At 34.0% G+C, this 13,612-nt stretch overlaps 2 protein-coding genes across 2 annotated transcripts; both read right to left on the minus strand.

Annotated features, from left to right (window-relative positions):
* Nucleotides 1-66: 66 nt before the first annotated feature.
* Nucleotides 67-745, minus strand: LOC109177185 (mediator of RNA polymerase II transcription subunit 32). Its single transcript, XM_019326495.1, has 2 exons — nucleotides 176-745; nucleotides 67-93 (listed from the first exon to the last, which is right to left on the minus strand). The coding sequence occupies exons 1-2, from the start codon at nucleotides 743-745 to the stop codon at nucleotides 67-69; spliced, it is 597 nt and encodes a 198-aa protein (XP_019182040.1).
* Nucleotides 746-4,480: 3,735 nt separating this feature from the next.
* On the minus strand, nucleotides 4,481-5,126 carry LOC109177194 (putative lipid-transfer protein DIR1). Its single transcript, XM_019326505.1, has one exon. The coding sequence runs from the start codon at nucleotides 5,043-5,045 to the stop codon at nucleotides 4,698-4,700; it is 348 nt and encodes a 115-aa protein (XP_019182050.1). The 5' UTR covers nucleotides 5,046-5,126; the 3' UTR covers nucleotides 4,481-4,697.
* Nucleotides 5,127-13,612: the final 8,486 nt, after the last annotated feature.

The following is a 13,612-nucleotide window of genomic DNA, read 5'->3' on the forward strand; positions in this document are numbered from 1 at the left end:
CTTACAATATAAGTATACCCGGGATGTTCAACAATGTAATGTGACCTTGAGGCATCATGGTGTGCTTTACAACTGCATCCTTTCAGCAATTCCCTGCAAAAAGTAATATGGTAAAAACGAGCAATAGTTGAAAGCTCTACCCAGAATTACTAGCCAGTACCCATACCTATTGAACCGCATCTTCAGAAAATCGAGCGTCGAAGGGAGCGGAAGGGTGGGGGTGTGACGATGCACCACCGGTCCCAGAACCATGTTGCAGTTCAATCACTAACCACCTGACAGCTTTACTCATCTGCTCCAGCCGAACTGCACTGATGGGCTGTAGCCCACTTGTAGCAGGCTGCCCGGGCTTACCAGAAATGGAGCCAGTGGCCTCATCTACCAAACACTCGGACCCAATTCTTTGCTTTACAGACTCCACAAACTCCTCTGCTTGATCACAAGCAACTCTGAACAACTCCCAATGTTGCTTAAAGTTTTCTAAAGCAGCATCAGTCACCGCAGGTTTTTGAGCCCCAGAGCTTTCCTTTGCTTCAAGTACATTGGCTGCTGCTGCAACAAATTCTAGGTACGCACTGTTTAGAGAGTCTACAAGATTGTCCATCAAAAGATTCTCCTGAACGACAAGGAATATAAACCACCAATCAACTTCTTTGAAAGAAATCAAATGGAGATAGTAAAATGCATCATTTAGATATGGCCAAGTTACATGTAATAACAGATTCGCAAAGAGAGTATATGGCATCATTGTAAAACAACTGATCCTTTTGGACATATCAAAAGGATTTGGAGGGTTAGAATTGTCTATATAGTGAACGGAATTAATATATCAAGATTTAAGCAGAAATATATAGGAGTGCCTGGATGTAGCACATACCGGAGAAAGTCTAATCAAAGAAGTTCAAATTTATCAAAATACAATTGCCCATGGTCAAGTAAATAAAAATAAATTAATTATTTCTTTTTTAAAAAAAATCTAAAAATGGCCAAAGCTATATTACATTTATTACAGATTATTATTTCTTCTCCTTTTCCCCCTCTTTGTTTCTTGTTCTAGGAGATTGGGACCTTATTTACCACATTATATTTTCAATGTTGTGTGCATTTGTCAAATGTAATATACTGTACTAGCAATACTACTCGGCATCACTTGTAAAAATCGTGTTTGCAACCTTAAAACATTGGTAAAAAGATCTAAAGTCTGAAACAGAAACATTTATCTAACTTTAGATAATGGATATGAGAGCTTGCGCAGTACTTAGTGAAATGACACAAGAATGTTATCGAACTAATTTATGGACTTAATTAGTTCGACATTGCAGGAATGCATATGAATGGTATAAATCAAGTAATTTCATGCAACTAGTTTAAACTAATTGTAATTGAATAGGTGCATATAAGATTAAATCCTTGCTGTAATATGATTTGACATTACAATAAAGAGCAACAATGAAAGGGAACAAGAAAGAACAGAAAATATGTGCTGTTAGCTTCAGTTTTAGCTTCATAACATCTGTCCACATGATTTTAGATTTAATTATTCTCTCATCACATTTTACTCTTTTAGTAAGTGGCCTGGATTTAAAGTTCCGGCTTTTAAGTTCTCTCAATTCATCAAAGTTCAAATATTTGGCTCATTTATATGATATGTTGATACTTCTGTAGTTAAAAAAAAAAAAAAAAAAAAAAATCAAAATACACTCAATAGTCATGAAGAACAACGAAATTGTTTTCTAACGCCTAGCATCATATTTTCTAACAAATTAACAATCTAACAAGAAGTTTATATTTCCGAGCAATTAAGCATAAATAAGTATAAAATCTCCAATAGACTGTCGTAATAATTAGCTCCCAACTTTCAATGGTGGCAGAATAGCAAACACTAAATACGCTCCACTTTTCATACAAACTGGATTTTTAGCATATCCTAATTCCATTTTCAAATAATAGAACAAGTGAACCTGAAAATCCTTCCTAGTCTAAAGGACTTAAATCCTAATCCCAGAGATGACTACAAAATGTTGGAAAATTTTCACAAACCCAGATTTATACAAGAATAGAAGCATAAAAAACTGAATTAAACCCTAAAGATGACTAAAAAATGCATATAAACAGAAAAATATATAGCATAGTGTAAAGAAGAACAAAAAAATTACAAGAAAGCACTACTCTTATTGCTGAATTCTGGAACCATCTTCTCTTAATCCGCTTAAAATGTATGTATTTAACCAATTTAAGCTCTACTTAACAACATTTATAGAATTAATCTAACTTCTCCATTGGCATGAAATTGGAGGGTGTGAGTTCTGACCTGTCGGTCTTCGTCGTGCGGTAGCTCTGTGCCTCTGTCCTCCTCGCGAATAGGTTATGAGATTTTGCTTTGCGAATTGGGGATTTTTGCGATATAAATAACGACGTCGTTTTGAAAAATTCATTTAACATATTCCTGCCTCTATACAACCTAGAAGCAAAAACAAATAACCGGGTTCTTATTTTTTAGTCTCAAATCGACTCTACCAATCTTATATTATTATATTGTGCCTCACAGCCATTATATACTAACAGAACTTGAAAAGAAACTAATAATAACAATATAAGTGGTAATAATAATATCTAAAAGTAATTAAGCTAAGTGTTAATAATAATAGTAAGAATATTAACTTAAGAATTATAACATAGAATAAATCTTAATAATTAATAACTATAGTCTAGGATTAAATTTGAAATTGTCAGGAAAGATAAGCGACCTCTGGTGAAATTAACTCTTAAATAATTATATATCGATTTAAATATTCTTAATATATTACAATAATTCCATTCCGTGCATCGCATGGGTGAAAATACTAGTTAATAATAATAATAATAATAATAATAATTATTATTATTATTATTATTATTATTATTATTATTATTATTATTATACTAGGCAGGCATCCAAGTCAATAAAGCATATTGATGTGGTATTCCAATAATCACCTTTAACCTGAATTTTATTACCAATAATAACAAGTGAAATTGAGCTAATTTATTTTTCTTCTAAATTCGTGTCTAATTGGAAATTTTCTAGTTATTGAGCTTAAAAATGAATAATTCAAGGGCTGACCTTTATCCCAAATTTTTTCAGTACAATACACATAATTTATGAATTTTTTATTAATTTGGTTGTAGAATTTAATTTAGGGTTCAAACTTAATTATAGTCACATCATCCCATTTTATGTGTCGGTTGGTTATCAATGATTGACTGAAGTTATTTACAATTTAATTTTTCATAATATTAAGTTTATAATTAGTATCTAAAATTTATATATTCTGAAACTACATTAAAATTAGAGTTAATTCCACTAGAGGTCCCTTGTCTTTGGTGGTAATTTTAAATTTCGTCTCAGACTATCATTTTTACCATTTAACATCCCAGACTATTACTTTTTGGACACTTTTAGTCCTTCTTATGATTTTTTTCTATTTTTAGTAAGGACATTTTAGTCTCTTCATATTTTTCTTTTGTTATTTTTTCGATTTCAACCGGTTTAATTGGTTTAGAACTTTACTAAAAACCGGTTTAAAATGTGGTTACTAAAAATCAGAGATCACCTAAAGTTCTAAACCAATTAAACCGGTTGAAACCGAAAAAATAACAAAAGAATAATATGAAGAGACTAAAATGCTCTAACTAAAAATAGAAAAAATTATGAGAAGGACTAAAAGTAGTGTCTAAAAAGTAATAGTCTGGGATGTTAAATGACAAAAATGATAGTTTGGGACTAAATTTGAAATTGCCACCAAAGACAAATGACCTTTGGTGGAATTAACCCTTAAAATTACTATTAAACACAAAAAATCAAATTTAAAAATTATAAGTAAATACTAATGAAAACAAGCAAAAAAATAAATAGTTGGTTTGACCAATAAATAATAAATAAGACAGATAAAATGAGTCAGGTGAATTATTAGGTAGGGGTTACAATATGAATTTTAATATCATATTAATACCATGATTAATATAATGCTAATCATCAATTCCAAGTTCCCTATAAATAGTGGTGTTAGACAACATGTTTTGTAAATGAAAAATTCCCAAATTTTTTTCTTACATATTGCTAAACCTCTCCAGAAATCCCTACCAACATCTTCTTCAGTATTATGCATATGTGTTCTTCCTTTCTCAGTTTGCCATATGCTCAAGTATTTCGTATTAACCATTTATCATAAGAAATTGACACTTTAATGATCCTAACATTTTTGGAGGAAGCAAATTGATTTTTAAAAAAAAAAAAAATGTGTGTGACATATGTCTTGATTTTGTCCATTTTCTTGTAAATTATGATGGTTGGATAAATTCTTAGAATATTATTTTGAATTTAATTTTCTCACCAAATTCTTTGAGGAATATAATTATTTGGAATAAAATGTATGTTACAGTCATTAGTAGCTTTTTTAAATGCTACTTACTATATTACAGTTATCAGTAGTTTAATTAGTCCACAATAATATAATCCACATAAAATATTGCATTGATACAACAACTTAATTAGCAAGTACACTTAGGGAACGAAAATTAAACATACAATAATGTAAAGGAAAACCACTGATAAAAACATTTGCACTACACCAACAATATAAGATCGGAAACACAATTACATGAAAAACATAATTAATAATAGATGGATCCGTCGGAGTTACGTTGAGTGAATTAAGCTAAGCCGCCGCACAAGGTGGCGGAGGAAGGCCGCACTTGGCGGGGAGCGCCACCGCGAGGGCGGGGTTGATTTTGAAGGTTTTGATGAGGACGTCATTGTTCTTAAAGTTGCATAAGCACGGCAGTTTTGCTTTGGAAAGAGCTGTGCAGCAAAGAGTCGACGGCGGATTATTATGACCGCCCGCCGTTACTGCCTCCTTGCAAGTCATCAGCTCCTCCACGCTCAATCCGCAAATGGAGTTGTCTTCGTCGTTTGCCAACCTCCCACCGCCGCCGCCGGCTGCCGCCACCGCCACCATCAACAACGACAACGCCAAAATGGCACCTGTTTTTCTGCAAGTTTCCATATTATCTGATCTCTTAGCTAGCTAGCTGGAAGAAACTCTCTCTCTCTCTCTCTCTCTCTCTTTTTCCTTTGTAGCTTAGATATAGATTATAGATAGCTCTTTTGATCAGGGATTAGAGGGGTTTATATAGCCATGCACCCGAGTCCACTTGCATCATGGGTTATATGATTAAAAAATGATGGGTACATATTATGCGTCTTCAGTTAATAAATTATCTGACTGTTAATAAAGAGTGATTCTCCTATGAGATCGCGTGAAATTGATCGGGTGAATATGAAAATGTAATACTTATACTACAAGTAATAATAATTAAAAATAAAGTGTTTGTTAATTACAGTATAAAGAAAAGTGAAATATTTAGAGGAAAAATGTACTCCATCCGTCTTATGTTATGTGTCTGGTTCGGTTAACAAGAGTTGACTGAAGTTATTTTTAATTTAAATTTTCATAATATTATGTTTAATATTAATATACAAAATTTATATATTTAGAAACTACACTAAAAGTACTATTAAACAAAAAAAAAATAAATTTAAAAATAAGTAAAAAATAATAAAGAAAATAAACAAAGAACAAAGAGTTGGTTTGACCCGTGAATAGTATGTAGGATAGATAAAATAGGATAGAATAAGTAATACTTTTAAACTAAAATGTAAAAGTATTACATTTTTCCTTAAATGTATTACAATGTAATTTTCCTAAACATTATATATATATATATATATATATATATATATATATATATATATATATATATGTATGTATGTATATATTCCTGATTAGTATTATATTTTTCACTATAAGTATTACATTTTTATCTTAACCCAACTCATCTCTCGGACAAGGACTTATGAGACGGTCTTACACAAGTTTTTATCATAAATAAATTGAAGGCATATAATATGATAACTACATGCAGATAATATGTTAAATGTAATTATATGTTTGTAGTTAACACATTATGCGTTTTAGCTGCAATTTATTTACGAATACATAATGTGTTAACTACAAATAGATACATAATTTAAATGTGATTTTGTATTGTAAATCTTGGTCCATGGTATAATTTATCCATATAGACATATATCTTATCTGGGAAACTGGATTGAAGTGAGTTGTAACACAAGGTATTTAGATTATTTATTAATTTATCCATATAGACATATATCTTATCTGGGAAACTGGATTGAAGTGAGTTGTAACACAAGGTATTAAGATTATTTATTTCCATTTTATGGAAATTCCAAAACATCACGGACTAACACGGATAACATAGTTAATGTTAGGGATCAAAGACAGTGTGTATAAATTTATCATAAAATCACATTATATTATTGGACCGACATGGCCACTTGCGTGAAACTCTATATGTATAGTACGTAGTAGCAGGTTGGTGGCATCTCGTGATTAAGGTTTGTAATTAAACAGAATTAGCATCATCTGTCACGGATTTGCATCGATTAACAGTTTATAAATACGATATTGTTTTAATTTCTCTATCTAAATGCATGCTATCTAATTATATATAGCAATTGAAACTTTGGTTCCTCCTACTGCACCAATTCAATTACAATTACAGTACGTTTGGTTCGCGGAATGAATTATATATTTCTAGGCCTATGCATCGGACGAATCGGATCGGATCGGATGATTTTTCCGTTCATCTGATCGGATTGCGGATTGCAATTTTGAAGTCCTATCCGTTTTTTTTTTAAAAACTAAAACCCTATCGGATATGCTATGTCGGATTTCAGATTATACGGATCGGATGTCGGACCTAATTCGGATTTGGAAAAGTTCATTAATAATTGAAAATTTAAAACTAAAAAAACATAATATGATAATATTTAATTTACCAAGTTTCTATTAACAAAATAAGTAATAACTAATAAGTTAACAAAATAAAACATGCAACAACTTTTTAATGGACAGTTTGCATAGCTAAATAATTTAAGTTTACAAACAAAATTGCAAAAAGTAAACCAAAAATATAAAATTAATCTAAGTTTAAGTGTTTAACTTTCAAAACATCAAAAATTCGAAGTTAATCACTTAAACTTCAGCAATCATTCCAGTCTAGGCCTTTTCAGCAAATCTGCTGACATCAATCACCATTTCTACACTTCTTCCTGCAGTTAATATGAAAACTCAACACAATATTAGATTATTAGACAACATATATAGTAAACAGCTAACTAAGTAACAATATTATGTTGTAGGGGCATTAGGCTAATAGCCTTATAGGCTCAGATTGCAATTTTCCATTTCAAGTAAGGATAGTGGCAAATTGCTCAAATGTGTTATAATAGCACATGAGCAACATAGCAACACTATACCATTTGTTCAGACAGTGGTGGAAGCATCATCATTGCCAAAAAAATAAGTAATAATAAATAATAATGCATTAAAACTGAACAGAGATCAATTCAGAGGATGAGAGGAATACCAGAGATCCAGAATGGATGTAATGGGAGTATGGGACATCAGTACTGAATAGTGAATACTGCTCAACTCTAAGTGGGGCAACATTTCTATAATATAATTATAGAAAGTTGCCAAGCCACTTAGACTGTTAAGACTCTTAGAGTTTCATCTTGTGAAGGCCAACAGCAAACAACAGTACAACACTATAACATATAAAGATAAATAATTAGTTAAACAAATAATAATTACTGAAAATATTACAGGAATGGATGACAGCATTGATGGTAGAGTAGTTCCAACTCCAGTGGGTAACTCTGCAAAACAGTTAAGTATAAGTAGTTAGTTCTAGACTTACAAGTTACAAAACTAAAAAAGAAATGATTTAAGAAATATATATTTACCTTTCTCCAATCTTTCAACCTCATCTAAATTTTCCTCAAGTATGATTGGCTGATTATGTAACCTCAACCAATCTTGGGTACACAGTAGGGCTTCCACAATTTTAGGAGTCAAGGAACTCCTAAATGCATCAAGCACCCTTCCACTTGTACCAAATGCACTCTCAGATGCAACTGTGAAAATAGGAACTGCAAGCACATCTCTAGCCATTTTGGAGAGAATAGGAAATCTCTCACTATGACTCTTCCACCACTTTAGAACATCAAAACTCACAGATTCATCATCCTCAACCAGATTTTCACTCAAGTATATTTGTAGCTCTGTCTGCTTACTGCTTCCACCACCACTCTCCAATCTTTTTTTTTAAGTTCACTCTTCATCCTTGAGACAGGCCTACCAACTGTACAAGTAGTAGGCTGAGACTGGACAGGTTGGTCAGAGGATGAACTGTCAGAGTATGTAGCTGCATAGTTATTATACAATGCAACCATTGCAGTTTGGACCTTGGCAAAACATTCTTTGCCTTTGACATCTCCATACAACTGGACAAACTGGTGAGGCATGTACTCCTCCTTATCTCTGGGGTCCAGAATATTGGCAAAGAAAATGAGATGGTTCATTTTTTCTGGATCTCCCCAGTACTTATCAAACTTGTCTTTCATTTTTGTCCCCATTGCCTAATAAATACAGAAACTCAGAAAGCATAAACATTTAAAAACACATACAACTTGGCAAGTTATACACAATTACACAAATAAACACAAGTGTTTTACCTTTTCAGTATTCTCAGCTTTAGTCATATCTTCCAGCATGCAACTTAGATCAGAGATCTCAGAGAAGAATGTGTTAGAAGTGACATAAAGAGAACCAGATATTCTCACTGTCATTTCATAAAAAGTTTTCAAAAGCATCATTAAGCTTTCAACAGTCTCCCAATCAAGGAAAGAAGGTGCAGAACCCAAGTCAGCAGAAAAAGAAGGATCATTTTGATGATATGAGTCAAAGACACTTTGATATTGAATTGCAGTGTTGAGCATAATGTAGGTGCTGTTCCACCTTGTAGGGACATCAAGCTGCAAAGCTGATTTGGCTTCCACCCCAATGAGTTCAGCAAGCTCTTTGAACTTATTCAACCTAGCAGGTGAGTTCCTAACCCATCTCACTGCATCCCTCACCCTTTTAACTGACTCATCTGCAAACATCAAGCCATCTTGAAACACTAAGTTTAAGATATGGGCTATACACCTCATGTGCATATACTGCACCCTAACAGAAGAAGAACCCCAAGACAATAGCTTGCTTTTAAAAAATTCCATAGCTGTATCATTAGAAGAAGCATTGTCCACTGTCACAGTGAACACATTTTTAATCCCCCACTCCAACAAACAACTCTCTAAGGCTTTGGCAATATACTCCCCCCTATGAGAAGAAACAGGGACAAAGGAAATTATTTTTTTCTGCAGCCTCCACTGGTCATCAATAAAATGTGCAGTAATGCACATATAATTAATCCTTTGGACAGAAGTCCATGTATCAGTGGTTAAACTAACCCTTTGGGTGCCCACCCTAAACAACTTCTTAAGACTCAACCTCTCATCTAGGAAAATTTGGTAGATATCCCTAGAAATAGTCCACCTAGAAGGAATCTGAAACCTAGGACAAGCTACAAGAATAAACTTCTTGAACCCCTGACCCTCAACAAACCTAAAAGGGAGTTCATCTATGATGATCATCTCACACAATGCCCTCCTAATGGCCTCTTGATTAAAGACCCATGTCCCCAAAACCCCCACAGGAGACTCTGTTGCAGAAGTTGAAATAGTATTGAATGTGAGAAGGGACTGCCTAGTATCCTTTGAAACAGGATTTTTAAGGCATGCCAGCATATGATTTTTCAAAGATGATGTGCCATGTTTCTTAGACTCACAGAAAAACACTTTCAGGCAGTAAATGCACTTGCCTTTAACCACTATATTTTCAGAGTTTTTGATCTTTTCAAAGTGATCCCAGACTGGAGATCTAGACTCAACCACCCTCCTCTTTTTTGCAGGAACAGCAGGAGCAACCTGAGGCTGCTGAGTAGGATTCTCAGTGCCTTGGGCTTGTCCTCCATGTCCCTCTTGAGTTGAGGGTTGAGGTCCAGAGTCAGGAAGATTGATGCTCTCCATCTAAAATGATGGACATCAATTAAAGGTCCAACAAATACAAGTACTTCAAGAACCCAGCAAAGGCAACAAGCCAACAATCACATAAACATACAAAGAAATCAAGATTCAGACACTTTTTGTGTCATCATGTATCAAGATTTCACATTTTCATATTTACATATTTACATTCAATTAAGGGTAATACATCCATAAACATACTCAAAGAATGAAAGAAATCCAGATTCAGGAATTGTATCCAATTCATCATTATCTGGATTTCAGTTAATGGCTTCCACCAATAAATGGAAATTTCAAGTTTGAAACTTGATAATTTCACATTCAAGCCTTTAACTTTTATGCAAATATTATCATTTAAATATTTAATGGCTTCCACCAATAATTCAATAAATGCAATCTGGAACTTCTCAAGTATCAACAATAAAACATTATCTCAGTCCACACAATCAAACTATCAAAGTATCACAAATTATACACAAGTGACACTGTGAGTCTGTGACATGCAATCTGGAACTTCTCAACAGATCACAATATCACATTACCAATTTATCATAGTCCACAGAAATCACAATCACATAAACCCTTATCAAACTATCAAAAATATCACAAATTAGAGACAACTAGACAAGTGACATGCAATCTGGAACTTCTCAACATATTACAATATCACAGTCCACACAAATCAAAACTAGGGTTTGTGCTTCCACCATAATAGATCACAAAATAGAACAGAACATAGCATAATCTAACACAAATATACGACATCTGAACATGCAGAGAGAAAAGAATCAACAGATCACAAAAACAAAAACTAGGATTTGTGCTTCCACCATAATAGATCACAAAATAGAACAAAACATAGCATAATCTAACAGACTAACACAAATATACGAACATCTGAACATGCAGAGAGAAAAGAATCAACAGATCACAAAAACAAAAACTAGGGTTTGTGCTTCCACCATAATAGATCATAAAATAGAACAAAACATAGCATAATCTAACAGACTAACACAAATATACGAACATCTGAACATGCAGAGAGAAAATAATCAACAGATCACAAAAACAAAAACTAGGGTTTGTGCTTTACTTGGTTTCCCCTTAATGTTCCCCTTAATATTCCCTGGAGAACAAGGGCCTCTAATCACCAGTCCACAGTCCACCACCAACTCGAGAAGGGCTTCCACCAGTCCACCACCGGACAATCGGACAATTAGACAATCGAAGACTCCACAGAGTCTCAGATAGAGAAAGTAGAGAGTAGAGACTCAGAGTCTCAGACAGTCAGACTCTCAGAGAGTAGAGACTAGTGAGAGGTGAGACTGTGAGAGACTCAGAGGATGAGATTTGAGAGGAGTAGAGAGAAGTCAGAGAACAGAGAACGAGAGAAGAGAGCTGAGAGTCTCAGAGAAGAGAAGAGACTAGAGAGCTGCGCATCTGGCTCACAAGAGCGTTCAACATACATATATACTAACCTCATACGACGTCGTCTAGCATACACATAAAACCTAACCCTAGCAATCTTCGGGTAATCGGACGGGTCGGATGGGAAAAAACCAAACCCTATCCGAACTCCTTTATCCGACATCGTATAGGGCTGCGGATCGGATATGGAATTTCGGATGGCGGTCGGGTCGGATGCGTTGATTTCGGATTTCGGATCAGACGGGTGCGTCGGGTCGGGTCGGGTCGGGTTTGCACAGCCCTATATATTTCTAGGCCAAAATGTTATATGTTTGGCTCATGATTCACAATTAATTTTATATTAAAAAATGACTTAATTGTTGTAATTAGTCCATTAACTCAAACCTGATTGATTACGAATGAAATTTGCAAAGAGAGAAGTAAAGTACAAAGTAAGGAAAATATATATAGGCATTCATTTTATTCATATATTCGCCATGATCCAAGGGTACACACACACACACACACACACACATATATATACAAAGGGTATAAATAATATACATAATGAGGTATAAATACATCCGTTACATATATTACAAATATTGTCCACTAAATATGTTTATAACATTAACTAAATATTTTTTAAATATTTTAGATAAATTTGAATTGTTAAGTTAGAAAATTCAAATGTTTTTGAATTGGAAAGTTTGAAAATATTTGAATTCAAAATTCAAAGGTGTGGTGTGCATGATGTTTTTCATGATATAAATAGAGACCTCAATTTTAAGTAAAGGTGAGGACAGAGAAGAAGTTATTGAAGTGTTCAAGCTTTGAAGCATTCAAGTCTCAAATTCAAGTGTTTGAGTTTGAAGTTCAAGTATTCAAGTATTTCGAGGCTAAATACTTCAATTCAAGTATTTCAAGTATCAAATCTCAAGTATTTCAAGCTCGAGTGTTCAAAAACCAAGCATTTCACGTTTTGAGTTCGTTGTGTTCAAACCAAATTTATTCGTAGCAAAGTTTTTCAAGTATTTCAAAGTTCTTTAAGTTCAAGTATTTCAAGTTCAAGTGCTCAAATTCAAGCATCTCAAGTAATCTTGAGTATTCCAAGCTTGAGTAATCAAGTGCAAGTATTTCAAATACCAACTTCGTTGCAGTCAAGCCAAATTTGTTTGTAGCGAAGTGTTTGATCGTCAAGTAAGTTTCAAGCAAACAATCAAGTGTTCGTGAAGTGTTTAAATCAAACAAAATTTATACTCATTGAAAATACATCTAGCATCTTCCTTTCCAAAATGTAATGCTGATACAAGTTTGAATTCGCAGCAAGAGAGGAAGATAAGAAAGAAAACAACAATGGTGGGAGGAGATCATTCGCATCCAGTTGCCAGGAAGTGTGTGTGTGTGTGTGTGTTTTTTTTTTTTTTTTTTTTTTTTTTTCCATTTACCTTCATTTTGGTCAGTTGATCTAAATGACTCAGATCTAACCTCAATTTTTACTTGGGAGTTCCTTCGCACCCATATATATATATATATATATATATAATCCGGTTCAAGTGAGAACCACTGCTTGAGTGTGAATCTGTGAACTCCTATTCATCGTTGAGATGTGAGATTGGATGACCGAGATATGAGGAGTGGTGCAATGGTGTATCCGATGCAATTGTGTAGTGATGTAGTGATATGATGCAATGATGTATATTTATTATCAGGTCAAAATTATTATAAACCACAAGATCAAGTAAGATCAACGATGCATAATGATACACAGGTTCATATGTTAAAAGAGGTTCTCATTTGAACCCCCCTCTCTCTCTCCACCTCCCTCACCGCCTTCTTTGCCACAACACCTTTCCCCCCTCGCACTGTCTGCTCAGCAACGCCGCCGATGCCATTCCCTTATCAGACTTCACCAACCATTTTGCCCGTACAGTATTCACTCCCCTTCCTGAACTTGGCCTTAGCCAAGCTCCAAAGAGATAATCCTCCGGTCGAACATTTGCTATGCGAGCCTCCAAACAAAAACGATCTGTATGCCCAAGCAGCCCATAGAAAAAACAAAAAGCATGCAGTCTCTTAAACTTGAAGTTAAGCCACTCCCACGTACCATCCCGATGGATCACTTCATATGCCTCTTGATTGGTTTAGAGACCTTAATAGTCACCCGAACTC

This window comes from Ipomoea nil, unplaced genomic scaffold (genome assembly GCF_001879475.1).
Source record: "Ipomoea nil cultivar Tokyo-kokei standard unplaced genomic scaffold, Asagao_1.1 scaffold0803, whole genome shotgun sequence".
In the NCBI taxonomy this organism is placed as follows: Eukaryota; Viridiplantae; Streptophyta; class Magnoliopsida; order Solanales; family Convolvulaceae; genus Ipomoea; species Ipomoea nil.